General features: G+C 39.3%; 1 protein-coding gene across 2 annotated transcripts in view; it reads left to right on the top strand.

Moving 5' to 3' along the window:
- ADAMTSL1 (ADAMTS like 1) overlaps positions 1-13,537 on the top strand; it is a 413,510-nt gene that overhangs the window by 343,728 nt on the left and 56,245 nt on the right. For both annotated transcript variants that reach the window (XM_090131351.1, XM_090131350.1), the window contains one exon: positions 1,145-1,274. In XM_090131351.1, the coding sequence (XP_089987477.1) occupies positions 1,145-1,274 (130 nt within the window). The remainder of the gene's footprint in view (positions 1-1,144; positions 1,275-13,537) is intronic.

Genomic DNA, 13,537 nt, shown 5'->3' with positions numbered 1-13,537 from the left:
ATTTGACCTTGCTGTGAGGCTGCACAAGTGATCAATGCAAAGCAGAGAGCACTGACTTCAAAACAGTGTCATATCCTACTGAGCTGCAATACTTTGGTCCTGTTGAGTAATATGATATAATTGTTTGCATGATGTGTGCTCTGGCATTAGAAATGGCAAAAGGTGTTGACAGCTCTATTATAGCATTCTCAGAGCTCTTGGACTTTCTTCCCATTTTTTTTTTACACCATTTTGTCTTCAAAAGATTCTAAGATATTCTGGAAAACTTACTGTTGATTTTAAAAAAGATGGTGCATTTATGAGTTCAACTGATCTTTTCCTTAATCAGGAAATTGGGGTGAATGTAAAGAGCACATTTCCATCTTGCTTGAACCACTGTGAATTAGGGAAACAACCATCCTCACACCCCCTGGGGAAGAAATAGATCTAGCAGACTTAATCTAACTAAGTAGCCTTTTCTAGAGTGTGCAGTGCTGCAGTGCCTTATTTTCCAGCTTTCTAACCTTGCATTGTAATATGCCCATCTTACTCTCAGGAGCAGTGAGACAGAGTACCTGGTATGTGCAAGTGTGCGTCCTCTGAGTTATAGGCTATTCACCAAATCTTCCAACTCCTCTCTCATTCCCCACAGCTACCTCTCTCCTATCCCAGCTTGCAGTTTTGCATCTCCAGTGTAGTAGCTAGCCTGTGGAGGCAGAAAAGCAGCTGAGACCTGAAATTGCTTTGTTTTACCTTTGCAATTAAAGTAATCTTACAGTTACTTAAAACATAGCATGTTAGTGTCAGGGCCATCTTCACATCCTTGCCTATCATGCTGCACACCCAATGAACAGAGGAGTCACTGAAGAGCACTGAACATTTCTCTGTCCAGGCAAGATAAAGGGTGAATGAACCTATGGAGTTTTTACTGCTGTCAAGAAAGCCAGTGAGGCTAAGAGCAAATGCAACTAAAAACTCAGCATCCCATGCAGAGTTCTGATTAGGCCATCTGGGAAACAGGATACAAAAGAAAGCAATGTGTGACTGTGTCTGGAAAATTGCAAAAGGAACAACAGAGAGGGAAAAATGAGCAGTGGGGCTCTCTCTCCCTTGGATGTCCTCTCTGTGATGGGAGCTGGCTGTGACTGTGCATTATTGTGTGCAGGTGTCCAGGAGGCTGTGGTGACCTGCCTGAACAAGCAAACCAGGGAGATTGCAGATGAGACTCAGTGTGTAACAAGTCGCCGTCCTCCACAGCTGCTGAAAGCCTGTAGTCTGGATCCCTGCCCTCCAAGGTATGCTTCCTGTATCTTATCACCAGGTGTGTATATTTGGGGGATGTAGGAGAAGTGTGGTTATTGGTGGAGCTGGAAAACTAATCTGTGAAGTCTCCATGAAACTAAAGCACTCAAGAAGGTCCATTTGACTAGAATCTTTGGCTCTGGTCATTAATGAAAAACTGGAACATGCAAGCACAGTGTGTAGATAAGAGCCTGAGGTGCTCTCTTGGCTTCTAGTACTGCAGACTGGGAAATCTGGGCTCAGCAGATCAGTTTAACTCACTCAGGATTCCTTGTGGTGGGCATGAAGTGAGAACAGGTAATAAGAGGAATAATGCAATTCAGTCCCCAGTGGCCCTGAAGGCTGTGCAATGCTGTTAGCCTAGGTGAGGATATCCAGACTGGAGGCCTTCAGTTCTACTTGGACCTCAGATAGTGGATTTTGAGAATTCCATGGAAATAGCAAAAAAATTACGTAAGTGTGAGGTAACTGTAGTCTGGTATGTTTTCCAGAATTGTTTAAACTATGCTGTTAAAAAAAAACAGTAATTAAATAAGCTGTGATCCTAAACCAAATGGCCTTTCAGTGAGCCTCACACATGCTCTTTCTTGGATTACAGGGGCTTGCAGCCTCTTCAGGCCTTAGAATTATTGACTGGGAAGTGCAAAGCAGCGGTGAAAACAAAGGGCAAATTTCAGACTGCTTGCATATTCAGGTCCTGCTGCCAGATATTTTACAGATTAGCTTAACTTTACTCAGAGTCAAAAAAAATTTAGGGACACTTCTGCAACTTCCACTTTCACAAGGCTTTCACAACCTGTTCCTCCCAGATCTCAGATTGCTTCCACAATCCTAACCCTAAAAATAGCAATTCTTTGTCTGCATAGATCCACATCTGTACCTTCTACAACAGAAAATAGCTGTCATGAGGTTCCCCTGGTTTATTTAAGTAGAACGAGGGCTGTCAGATCTTGAAAATATATTGCATACATATTGTCTTTATTCCCAGCTGCACACAGGTGCATTTACTCTCTTGTGGTAGTGTGACAGACTTGAAAGAGACTTATTTATAACTTTGGACTGTTTAAAACAGTCAGTGTTGTCCAGGTGGTATTTTTTTCTTAGACTACATATTGGTGGCTGTATGTATTCTTTGTGTGAAAGCAGGTTATTCCAAGGTGTATCATTATACGGATTAGTAGACTTTGCTACACAAAAGACTGCTGATGTCAAAAATCAAATGTGGCCAGCATCCAAGAATGATAAGAGACAAAAATAATTGTTTAATTGGGTGGTAAGTATTTTGAATACAGTGCAAGTGTGGACAAATAGTCTGACATCATTCAAAAAGCCATTACAAAAGTTACTTAGCAGGATATGGCAACCCTGAGTTGGTTAAATTGTCTGTGTTGCTCGTGCTAAAACATTAGCAAAAAGTATCATTGTAGTTGGAAATCTGTAACTGACAGGCAGCAATGTCACTTGAGTGAGAGTGCATGGTGACAGACTGACCATCCATCAGTTCTGACATGGAAAATAAATATGTACTATTCAAAAAAGAAGAAGAGAAAAAAGATACATTCACATAGGCTAGTACTTAGGTGATTTCTGTTACAAAAGTCTTCTGAGAATTTTGGTGAGTGTTTGCTGAATTAGTCTGCATGTTACTCCATACCATTGTGATAATCATGCTATTGGCATAGAGGTAGTTTAAAACTGCCTTGGATATGTGGTTTACCTCTCCAACTACAAGGTGATTGTGATGAGGATCATGACATGGAGCTATAGTTAAAGCACGATGAGGAATGAAGGGGGCACAGATTAAGAAGCTTTCATCTACCCCTAGGGCTGCAACTGAGAAAAGGAGAAATAGCTCCATTTCTAGTATATACAAATCCTGTCCTACAGACCCCTAAGTCTGGAGGAAATTGCCTGTCTGCAGAGATTTAAGCAGCACAGGCAGAAAATCAGCACGTGATCTCCAAAATGGTTCCTCTGGTAAGAGCAAGAAGACCTACAACTCAAGATTGCAGTGTGACTAATAGCAGGGGAGGCAAGAAGAAAGGTGGATATGTCTCCCGTGTAGCTCCTGGCAAGCCATGACAGCCTGCAATCTTCTGAAGTTCTATATATATACTAATAGCAGTGCATTAGATGCCATTGTATATTAATACTCATTAAGCAGATAGCGTTTAGTATATAAAAATTATTGCTTTATAGTTATTAATTAAAATAATCCTAGTGTTTCTAAAGAGACCAAATGAAAAGAAAATGGGTTTTAGGATTTTCTCTGTTTTAATCGTAAGAAGGTACTTCAGGATCCTAATCCAGGAAATCTTGATCTAGGAATCAGGCAGAAATTTAGGCTAAAATCTTGTTCTTATGAATGTTGATGAAGGTACTGCTATTGACTGACAAGTCCAGATCTTGAGATGTAGCTGTGAGCTTAGATCCTTGTTGCAGAAGTTCCCAAAATGTGACCTGTGAACCACTAATACTTCACAGAGCTTTTGCTGATGGCTTATAGAGAGAGCTGGCGGGTCTCATAGTGTTGGCTCTTCCCTCTGTTTTCCAGGTGCTAAACTACACTAACTAAAATATAAGCTAAAAATTTAAAAAAAACCACTTTCCTAAAATGGCCACGATATGTGACTGTTGGGGCATGCAGTTTTGCATATAGAGGAGACAGTGCAGAAAAGGCAACTGTTACGGTGAGGAATGCCACAGAAGACAAGGCAGAGTTGTCCATACCATGAGAAAAAGCTTGCTCAAGGGAACAAAAATTCCTTCCTAGTTTATTTAGAGAAAGTGGCATTTCTGAATCAGAACATTAAATTCTGTGGCTAGAATTTAATACAGTTCAAGACTTCATTTAGTTTAAAAGTGAGAACATTTAAAAATCAGATCCTCCAAGCTTATAATTGCTTCTGCTGGAAATACTTTTGCTTATATGGGGTATTCTTCATATCCTCTCAAAGATTTAGCTCTGTAAGCCTTTCTTGGTCAACAATTCCTTGTGTTAGTTTAATGTACATAGGCAAAAGCATTGAACAACAGAAACTAATCACACTTTCTGAAGGATAAGAAGGTTCATACCTCAAGACAGATAACATATGAGTAATCAGTGAAGAGTAGTGATAGTAGGTCCATCAATTTGCTAACTGATATATTTGCATTCTAAATTACTCTGAAAAGAACCAGAAAAACTCTGTTGCAATGTTAGTTTTACTGTTTTCAACAATAAATTCACTCGAGTCCAAAGAGCGACTTTTCCTCAGTGTCCACAACCCAAAATTCGGAGGGGGTCATCATCTAACCAGATATAATTGCTCTTGTTTATAACAGTATCAGTATGAGCAGCTCTTGGTGAGCCAAATGGCCTACCAAAGGGGAGAATGAGAATGCTGTAATTGTGTTATTAATTATAACTGCTCAATAACTTGATCAATGCATGTTGAAAGGATTTAGTAAACATGTATGGAGGAGTGAAGAAAAAGCTAAGCAATGAAAGCCAGATGGTTGAAAATGGAGGAAATTCCAGGCAATTTCTAAAGCTTTGTTCTTGCATATTTTCAAAACTGAACTTATATTCCTTTGGAACAAAGAACAGCTGAATGCTAAAGAACTGATAAATAGAAGAAAAAGCAGATGGTTCTAGGAGGAATAGCACAATATTTCACCCCAGCACTCTCCCTCTACTTCTTTAAGTCTTTGTATTTAGCAAGGCAACTCAAAAACATCCGAGTGATCATAGTACCTGACTGAAAGGTCAAAATATCTGAGGCTGGGCTTCAGCTCATTGCACATCTTATTTTTCTTTTCTTTTTTTTCTCCTTGCATCTGCTTGTTTTGTTTTTGTCTAATAAATTGCCAGTTATTATTTGAATGTTTCTTTGAAGGATGCAGTAGTATTTCCCATCTGTTCTGTTCTATTTCTCAGATGAAATCAAACTATAAAGGAGAAAAAAATCAACATGTTTTTCTGTTCATTTGGAGATGGGAGGCGTTAGGTTGCTGGTAGGTCAAACGTGGTGCAAGATATGCTCCCATCCAAAATATGAAATTAATTCAATATGTGTGGAAGGGATGAAGTTTACTTTAATCCATTGGAGGTGACCTCTGTGTGTGGTAAGGTGTCAAATGCATATGTGTTTTGCATCACTTTGCATCAAATATTAGAGCATCTCTGTCTAGATCATGAAAAAGATTAAAAGATTTACAAGTCATTAGGTTAACTGATACTGCAGTATAGCCTTACCGGCAGGAGATACCAATCCTTCTTTTCTTGGAGTCTTTTCTCAGAGGTGTAAGTTAGACTTGGCATTGTGAGACAGTGGTAGCGTTACTGTCTCTCTTCTTGCCACTAAGAGATTTTCAATCTTTCACAGACTCCTGACTTTTTTTTTTTTTTCCAGTGAGGTGTATTTGAGTCTATTTTGAACTGAAGTGTAGTGAAAATGTATTTTATAGCCTCTTGTAAAGTAGTCCAGAGAACCCCCTGGGGTCTGCAGTCTTCAACTTGAACCATTGACACAGTAGGTTGGAGGATCAGACATAAGTAATGCGCTGCTAAACATGACAGATTCACCTTTATTTGAAGCCTTAAGGTCAAGAAGCATTTTAAATGGAAGTTAGTTAGAAAATCATAATTGCACTGTTAAGTCTTGCTTTGCTAAAGACAGTGCAGTACAAAGACATCTAAACATGCTGCTGTTCTGAGATCTCATTCCGTAATGCTGTGCCTGCAGCACTTGCACACCTACTCTGCATTGCTGTAGTACCTTCCTAAACTTAAAACATATTAATATGACCTAAAAACATTTGTGTTTGCCCTAGTTTTATTTATTTATGTATTTATTTATTTATTTTAACTCTTCCTTTTGTACACTCTGTTGTTAAGAGATGGTCCAAGATACTCTTGATGGGCCACCATTCTCTGCACTCTCTGGATGCATTGGCTGTAGTGGAGCAATAGCTGCATGTTCCTCAATGTCTCTCACTCAACAGCAGTTGCAGTGAAGTCTCCAAGTGGGCCTACAGAGCATTCCTCTTTTCAGCACCTCCTCAGCACATTTAAACATAAAGGATGAAGCAACTTACCAGTTGTTAGGATCAGCAGAATTGCTTTGGAGTCTCCATCACAGTAATTTTTTCTCAAATTCAGTTCATTTGTTAGATAGGGCTTCATTCATAGGTATTTTCCTCCATTTTAGCTCATAAAATATTAGACTGCAACTTTAAATATTTAGTTACATATCATGTTTTTTTTCTTATGCTGAAGAGCTTTGAGACCAGTTTATCATTTTCTGTTTTATTTTCTTCACAAAGTTGAAGAGCAGCAGTAAACAGATTTTTCTTTGATTATGAGAATAAAGTTAAATTATTTTAAGAACTAAGGGACAGTGACCCATGATGGTATTATCTGATCCTCTACAGTTTGTGAGCCAGATATTTTTAGCAATGAGTTCTTGTACCAAGCTAAACTGAAGCACGGTAAAACTGAATGCACTATTTACAACTATTCTCAGGACAACAGGTTGGCCATGAGCCAGCAGTGTGTCCCTGTGGCCAAGAAGGCCAGTGGGATTCTGGGGCACATTAAAAAGAGTGTGGCCAGCAGGATGAGAGAGATAATCCTCCCCATCTACTCTGCTATGATGAGGCCACATCCAGAGTACTGGGTCCTGTTCTGTTCTCCCCAGTGCAAGGAAGACAGCAGTCTCCTAGAGTGAATCCAGAGAAGGGCTGGAAAGATGAGAAACTCTAATGAGCATCTTCCTTATGTGGAAAGGCTAAGAGACCTGAGACAGTTTGGCCTGTGGAAGAGAAGATTGAGAGGGAATCTTATCAACACTGAGAAACATCTGAAGAGTGGATGTCAAGACAGTGGGATCAGGATCTTTTTGGTGGTGCCCAGTGGCAGGATAAGGGGCAACTGGCACAAACTGAATAGGAAGTTCCATTTCAACTTTTATTGTGAGGTTGACAGAGCTCTGGAACAGGCTGGCCAGAGAGGTTGTGTAATCTCCTTCTCTGGAGTTATTCAAAACCTCCCTGCATGCTTTCCTGCACAGTGTACTGTAGGGAACCCACTTGAGCATAGGTTGGACTAGATGATCTCCAGAGATCCTTTCCAACCGCTACAATTCTGTGATTCTGTGTCTTAGTTTCAGACTTGCAAAGTCTTAACAATACTTTCTGTTCTCTTTGGTTTAATCCCTGTTATCTGCTAAGGCCCTAGCTCTGTAGCAGGGATAATCTCTTTGTCTTAATCTTCTGCCTAGAACAATGGGACAGGAGCCTCTAGCCATTAGTGTGTTACAAACAATAACAGTGACAATGTACTGTTTCCTTAGTTTTGAAACTTCACTCTTTGCTGCAGAAACTGGACATCACATAACAATTCTGCTTGCTGGCTGACACCAGTGAGTGAGCTGCTCATGAATTAAGAGGCTACCAGGATCAGAGCAGCTATCCTCATGGAACCATTGGCTTACAGAACAAAGCACTGCCACACCCCTATAGTAGCCTGGAAAAAGTAAATTATGAATGCATAACTTTAAAAAAGTATAGTCTAGAGCCAAAGCAGTGTTTAGTATGTGGTTCAGGCCCTATATTCACAGTATACGTGGTAAAAAGCAAAGCACTCTAAGTCAGTTAGGTGTTGTCAGTGAAGAACATTTTCTCGAGATACGTAATTTTCATCCTGACAGAATCACTTGAAGATATGCCAAGAAAATGGCTGTGCAGGAAAAGTAAATATCCTCCTATACAAAGACCTCATAAAACAGTTCTAAAAAAAATGGAATTATTTTCATTTTTACATGGTTATATGATATGAAAGTGATACAAAAGTGTACTTTTTTTTTTTTTTTTTTTTCCCTGAAATAATTATTCACCTGTGTGGAAAGAGGTTTCTGCTTATTAAACTTGCAGCACCTGCCTGAATACAGATGTTCCTCGGTGTACAAGGACAGGGTGGCAGCTGTGTATTTACATGCAACAGACTAAGTCAGTTACACACCACATCAATAATGGCTTCTTCTCGTCACGTCTCAACTTGTGTATCCTACATTGGACAGCAAGAATTCTAATTGGAGCATATCATTTCTCCCTCCTCTGTTTTTATCTGGAGCTCTGTCTGTGGTACAGTTTCATACAGAAGTGTGAAAAGCTTTCTTGAGACTCCCTTAGTAGATTTTTTGGGGGTTGAGTAAGTATACTCAGTGTCAGCTTTTAAATACTATCTAGAAAATGAACTTAAACTTTGGGCAGCAGAGAGTTAGTGTTAATCCTGGACGGGAAGAATTATTTCCTGTGCAGCTATAGGATTGCAATGAGGACTTCAAGGTCAGTTCCTGGCTTTATAGTCATTCTAGTTTCAAAGAAAAGGGTCTAAAAGGTAAGAATTTAATGATAGCTTATTTTTCATTCAGCTGTTAAAACACTTGCTGTAAAATCAGACTCCTCCTTTGAAGTGAAGTGTGAGATTGAAAATCTCCACCTGGACATTAAAACATGGATCTATGTCTCTAGGAAGTAATTTACTAATTTCCATGACTCAGTCTGTAATTAGAGGGAACACTACAAAGGCATGCAAATTATACACATATCTCAGAGGAAATGTGACGTTTAACTAATTTGAAAAAGAAAGTGCTTGATTCAATTAATAAATAACTGAAGGAAATAAAGAAAATTAAAATTAAAAGGCAAAGTATTTTTTAATTAGCAGCAGCAACAGCAAAATAGAGTCACAGAATTACAGAACTGCTCAGATTGGAATAGACCTTAAAGATCATCAAGTCCAACCATGACCAAACCATCCTACCCTAACTCTAACAACCCACTGCTAAACCATGTTCCTGAGCACCACATCCAAATGGTTTTTAAACACATCCAGGGATGGTGACTCAACCACCTCCCTGGGGAGCCTATTGCAGTGCTTAACGACGCTTTCTGTAAATAACTGACACTTAGTTATTGTTCAGGGCTAGTGTGACAAAATCTTGTAGTTTTATTTTCATTTCTAATACAATAAGGGATCAGAAATGTTCTGTGCAACAGGCAGGGAAAGATTCAAAGGATTGCTGTGTTCAGAGAAGAGAAAGGTGTTTTTCTTCAAGAGGAGGGCACTTTTCACTTGCAAGTGAAAGTAATCCATTAGAAGAGAAGCCCATGCAGCCAACACACGTGAGCAGATCAAAGGCCCAATGAAAGTGCTCTGGGAGATGACAGAAGTGGCCTGCATTCACTCTATAGACTTATCTGTATCAATGAATATTGCAGCTCATTATAGCTGAAATTGGCTGGGAGCCAGTATTTGTATAACAGAGCCAAATGGAGGAGAATAGAGGAGGAACTCAGAGGTCAGTGAAGAGTAGAGTGTAAATGGAGTATGCAACAATACTGCAAATGGCAATTTTGGTTGCATTAGTCATTTTCTGATATACTTCAAGTGACATATATATATTCTTAACAGTAAACAACTCTTGCTATCTCCTGAGCTGAAGGAGAGACTGTCTGCCATTAGATCAGGTCAAAAAAGAAAATTAGTGGTTTTATGCCAGTATTCTGAACAGTGGGAGGCTGTTCTGTGGGAGGTTGAACAGTAGGAAGCAGTTCAGTGGGACTTTGGAGGGACTGCAGCAGACACAGAATGCGTGAACCACAGAGGAATATGAAAGATAACTTAAAGTAAGTGAATTCATTTGGCAGAGCACTGTTTTGAGAGATTAGCAGACATACTGACTACAGAAAAGTACCTCACAAGAGAATTTCACTTTCTGTGGTAATTGAAACACTGAGATAAATGACAGCAATGGCCATCTTTGATATAGCTACATAGACCAGATCAGGCCTGATAGACAAATGAGTTGATTTTTGGCTCATATTTAGATTTGGGCTAATGCTCAAAGCACTGACTTCTTACAGGAAGGTTGTTCAGTGTTTTATGTAAAATAAATCAGAACTGTCCTCTGTAACCCCTTTCAAAAATGAAGACAGGAAACAGTTGTAGAGCAGAATATATAATAAAAAGGGGGAAGTCTGGTTAAGAAGTAACACAGGAAGATCGGAGGAATGGGACAGAAATTGCACACATAAATTGCACTCAAAATGGCAGACAATGAGTAAGTAGTATAGGAAGGAATGTACAATTTCAGAACCACAGTGGAGTGTGATGTAATATCCCTTGCCCTTCACCAAAGTAATGCAAAATAATATGCATTTTCATGAATAAATTCTACTCTTAGTCTACAAAGCACTCTCACATGCTTTTCTTGTGAAGAAGCATGGGGAGAGGTTAATACTCCGCTGCCCAGGCGAGAGTTGCTTTGTGTCCAATGTTCAGTGGCTCTATTCTCCATGGCCCTGCATTTTGGTAACAACAAACCCAGTCAACCCTACAGTTTTGGAGAGGAGTGGTTAGAAAGCTGCCTGATGGAAATGGACCTTGGTGTACTGATGGACAGTGAACTGAATATAAGCCAGCAATGTGCCCAGGTGGTCAAGAAGGTCAATGGCATCCTGGCTTGTATCAGGAATGGTGTGGTGAGCAGCACTAGGGAAGTAATCCTGCTCCTGTACTCGGCACTGGTGAGGCCTCACCTTGAGTAATGTGTTCAGTTTTGGGCAGCTCAGTACAGAAAGAACATTCCAACAGTCCAGAGAAGGGTGACAAGGCTTGTGAAGGGCTTGGAGAGACTGAAGGAACTGGGGCTGTTTAGCCTGGGGAAAAGAAGGCTTGGAACCTGCTGATCCTTGAGGTTGCTTCCAACCCAAGCCATTCTGTGATTCTATGACTTTCAACTGGGCTGTAAAATGGCAAGAATGAAGATTTGTCCTGAAATCTATACCTTAACAACAACCACAGTCAGTTCACAGAGGTTCCAATTCCACTTGCATGACCTTTCCTTGGCATGGTCTTGGAACTACCTTATTCACCTTTTGAAGTATAGGATTATATTCTGTTTGAATTTTAATTCTGGCATCATGAACTGCATGCTGGATACCATGTTATTATTCTTTTTTGTATGCCATACCCATTGGAAGTTAATTCAGTAAAACGCACAAAAAACTCCAAACCCACCAAAAACAAACAAAAAGCAATAACAGCAACAACAAGAAGAGCATGCAGAAAATGATCATGTGAAATGAAAGATGAATTATTTGAGCTCCTATTTCATAGCACTCTGCATCTCATAATGCTCTATAAATAAAACTAACACTCTACAGATAAAACTGAATACATAAAGACTGTATTTTAAAATGGGTTATGATCTCCTACCGTACAAGATCTAAAACTACTGGTACTAATACTGTCTTATCCAGTTTGCAAAGTAGTGCAATCACCGTAGCTATTATAAAATAGTCCTACAATCCTGTGACTCTATTCTGTAAAGTCATAGCTGATCTTCTATGTATTTTTCTGGGACTGTGTAGTTCTGCCAACCATGTACAACACCTGAGGGTTTGGTTATTTGAATATCTCTGTGTTACTTTGCACATCCCTACCCTACTTTCTATTCTTTGCTTTGTATCTATGAAACTCCATAAAAGTCAAGGGTAAGAGGGAATTTGACCTCATGTTTCCTGAGCACAAGGACTCTCCTGTTAAGAGCAGTTGCAAGGAGTTGTGAACAAAGTGATATAAATGATAGAACAACAGGTGTAACCCGCGACAGAAAACTAAAGCATTATGTAAAAAAAAAAAAAAAAAAATCTCTTTATTGAAACAAAGCATTTATTTCTAGAAGAAGAAACAAACACTCTCTTCGCAGAAACTAAGATGTCCAAAGAGTATATGTGGACTACTAGCCACTGAGATGGGAACTGCCAACAGAAACACTGTGCTCTTATACCAACTCAATAGCAAACAGTGTGTTCCTGGAGGCAACATCTATTACCATCACTTGAATACATGAAACTTTGGCAACTACCCATGTATGAAAATAGATTCTGAAATAAGAAAATACTTTCTTTTCAGCACCTACTCAAATATCTTAGTTTAGATTGTGCTGAAACTAAAGGGTAGCTGATATCCACATTAATTCTGACTGACAATTTTATGGGAAAATCTGGGAAGACCTCTCCCCCAAGATCATTCATATGGAGAACATATTCCAGATTAACCTAGCTGGCTGCCAGATGTCACTCCTATTCCACTGCTAAATAGCTCCCAGTATCAGACTTGAGTGGCCTTCAGTGTATTGCAGCCTGGAAAGTGGCCATGGAAACTTCTAGCTTGGTATGCAGGGTTTGTTCATTGTTAGAAAGGGTTAAACAATTTTTTGTGCTAAAAGCACAATAGTGCTGTGGCACTTAAGAGAGGGTAAGTTTCACTACCAAGGCTGTTTTTGAGACCAAACTAGAGTGTCATTATTGCATAATGCTAATGCTCAGAGCACATCCTGTCATATAATAAAATTAGACAATGTAATCAGCAGATGGAGCACAGAAGGGGAATAATGTGACTTTTTGGTCCATTTGCATTACCATCTAGTAAGGAAAAAGTATTTCTTACCTACAAACTTCTCCATTTGTTCAACTTTATAAAATGAAAAGCTGTGTTAGAATAGTTATGTGACAGTAGGTGATTGGGTGTTTTTCCCTAAAAGTATTTACTAACATGATATATCTGAAACATGCTGAGCCATTCTACAATGACTTCTGACTGTAGACTGTCAGAGTTTTTCCCCTTAGCTCCTTCACAAATTCTGCTTCATATTGCTGACATATTTCATAACTTTCATTCATTGTCTATCCCTATCCTGCTTGGAGCCTGAGGGTGTCTTTCATCATAATCACTCTTTTTAGTTCCTGACTGGTTTTACTTTCTTCAAGGGCATATTCACTGAGCATTCCTTGTCCTGAATGTTTAATTTACTCCCCCAGCAGTTTCAGTGACATCATGCAGGAAGGGAAGCTATTTTTCAGGATTAGAGAAAGTGTCAGTATCTGCCTTTTGTACTTTCATTCTGGATGTGGGAGCATGCCCATGTCAGTCTAGTGTTTTGTCTAAAGTTGATGGGAAGACTATTCTCTTTTTTGTTCACTCTGAAAATAGGATTTCTTTGTGAATGTGTTCTTTGTATCTCTGAATTGCCTTCTAGTAGAGTACAAAAGAGAGACCTGACATTCAAGCAATTTTCAATGTGTCACTGACAGAATTAGTGGGTATTTTCAGTACAGCTCAGAACATAGAAATCTAGCTTTAATGTGATGAACACTGAAATTCAAGCATCAACAACTCTGTTGATGCAGGATTTATGCAGCTAGG

This window comes from Phasianus colchicus, chromosome Z (genome assembly GCF_987193195.1).
Source record: "Phasianus colchicus chromosome Z, bPhaCol1.hap1.1, whole genome shotgun sequence".
In the NCBI taxonomy this organism is placed as follows: Eukaryota; Metazoa; Chordata; class Aves; order Galliformes; family Phasianidae; genus Phasianus; species Phasianus colchicus.
Note: the sequence above shows the minus strand (reverse complement) of the source record. Positions and strands in the feature narration are given on the sequence as shown.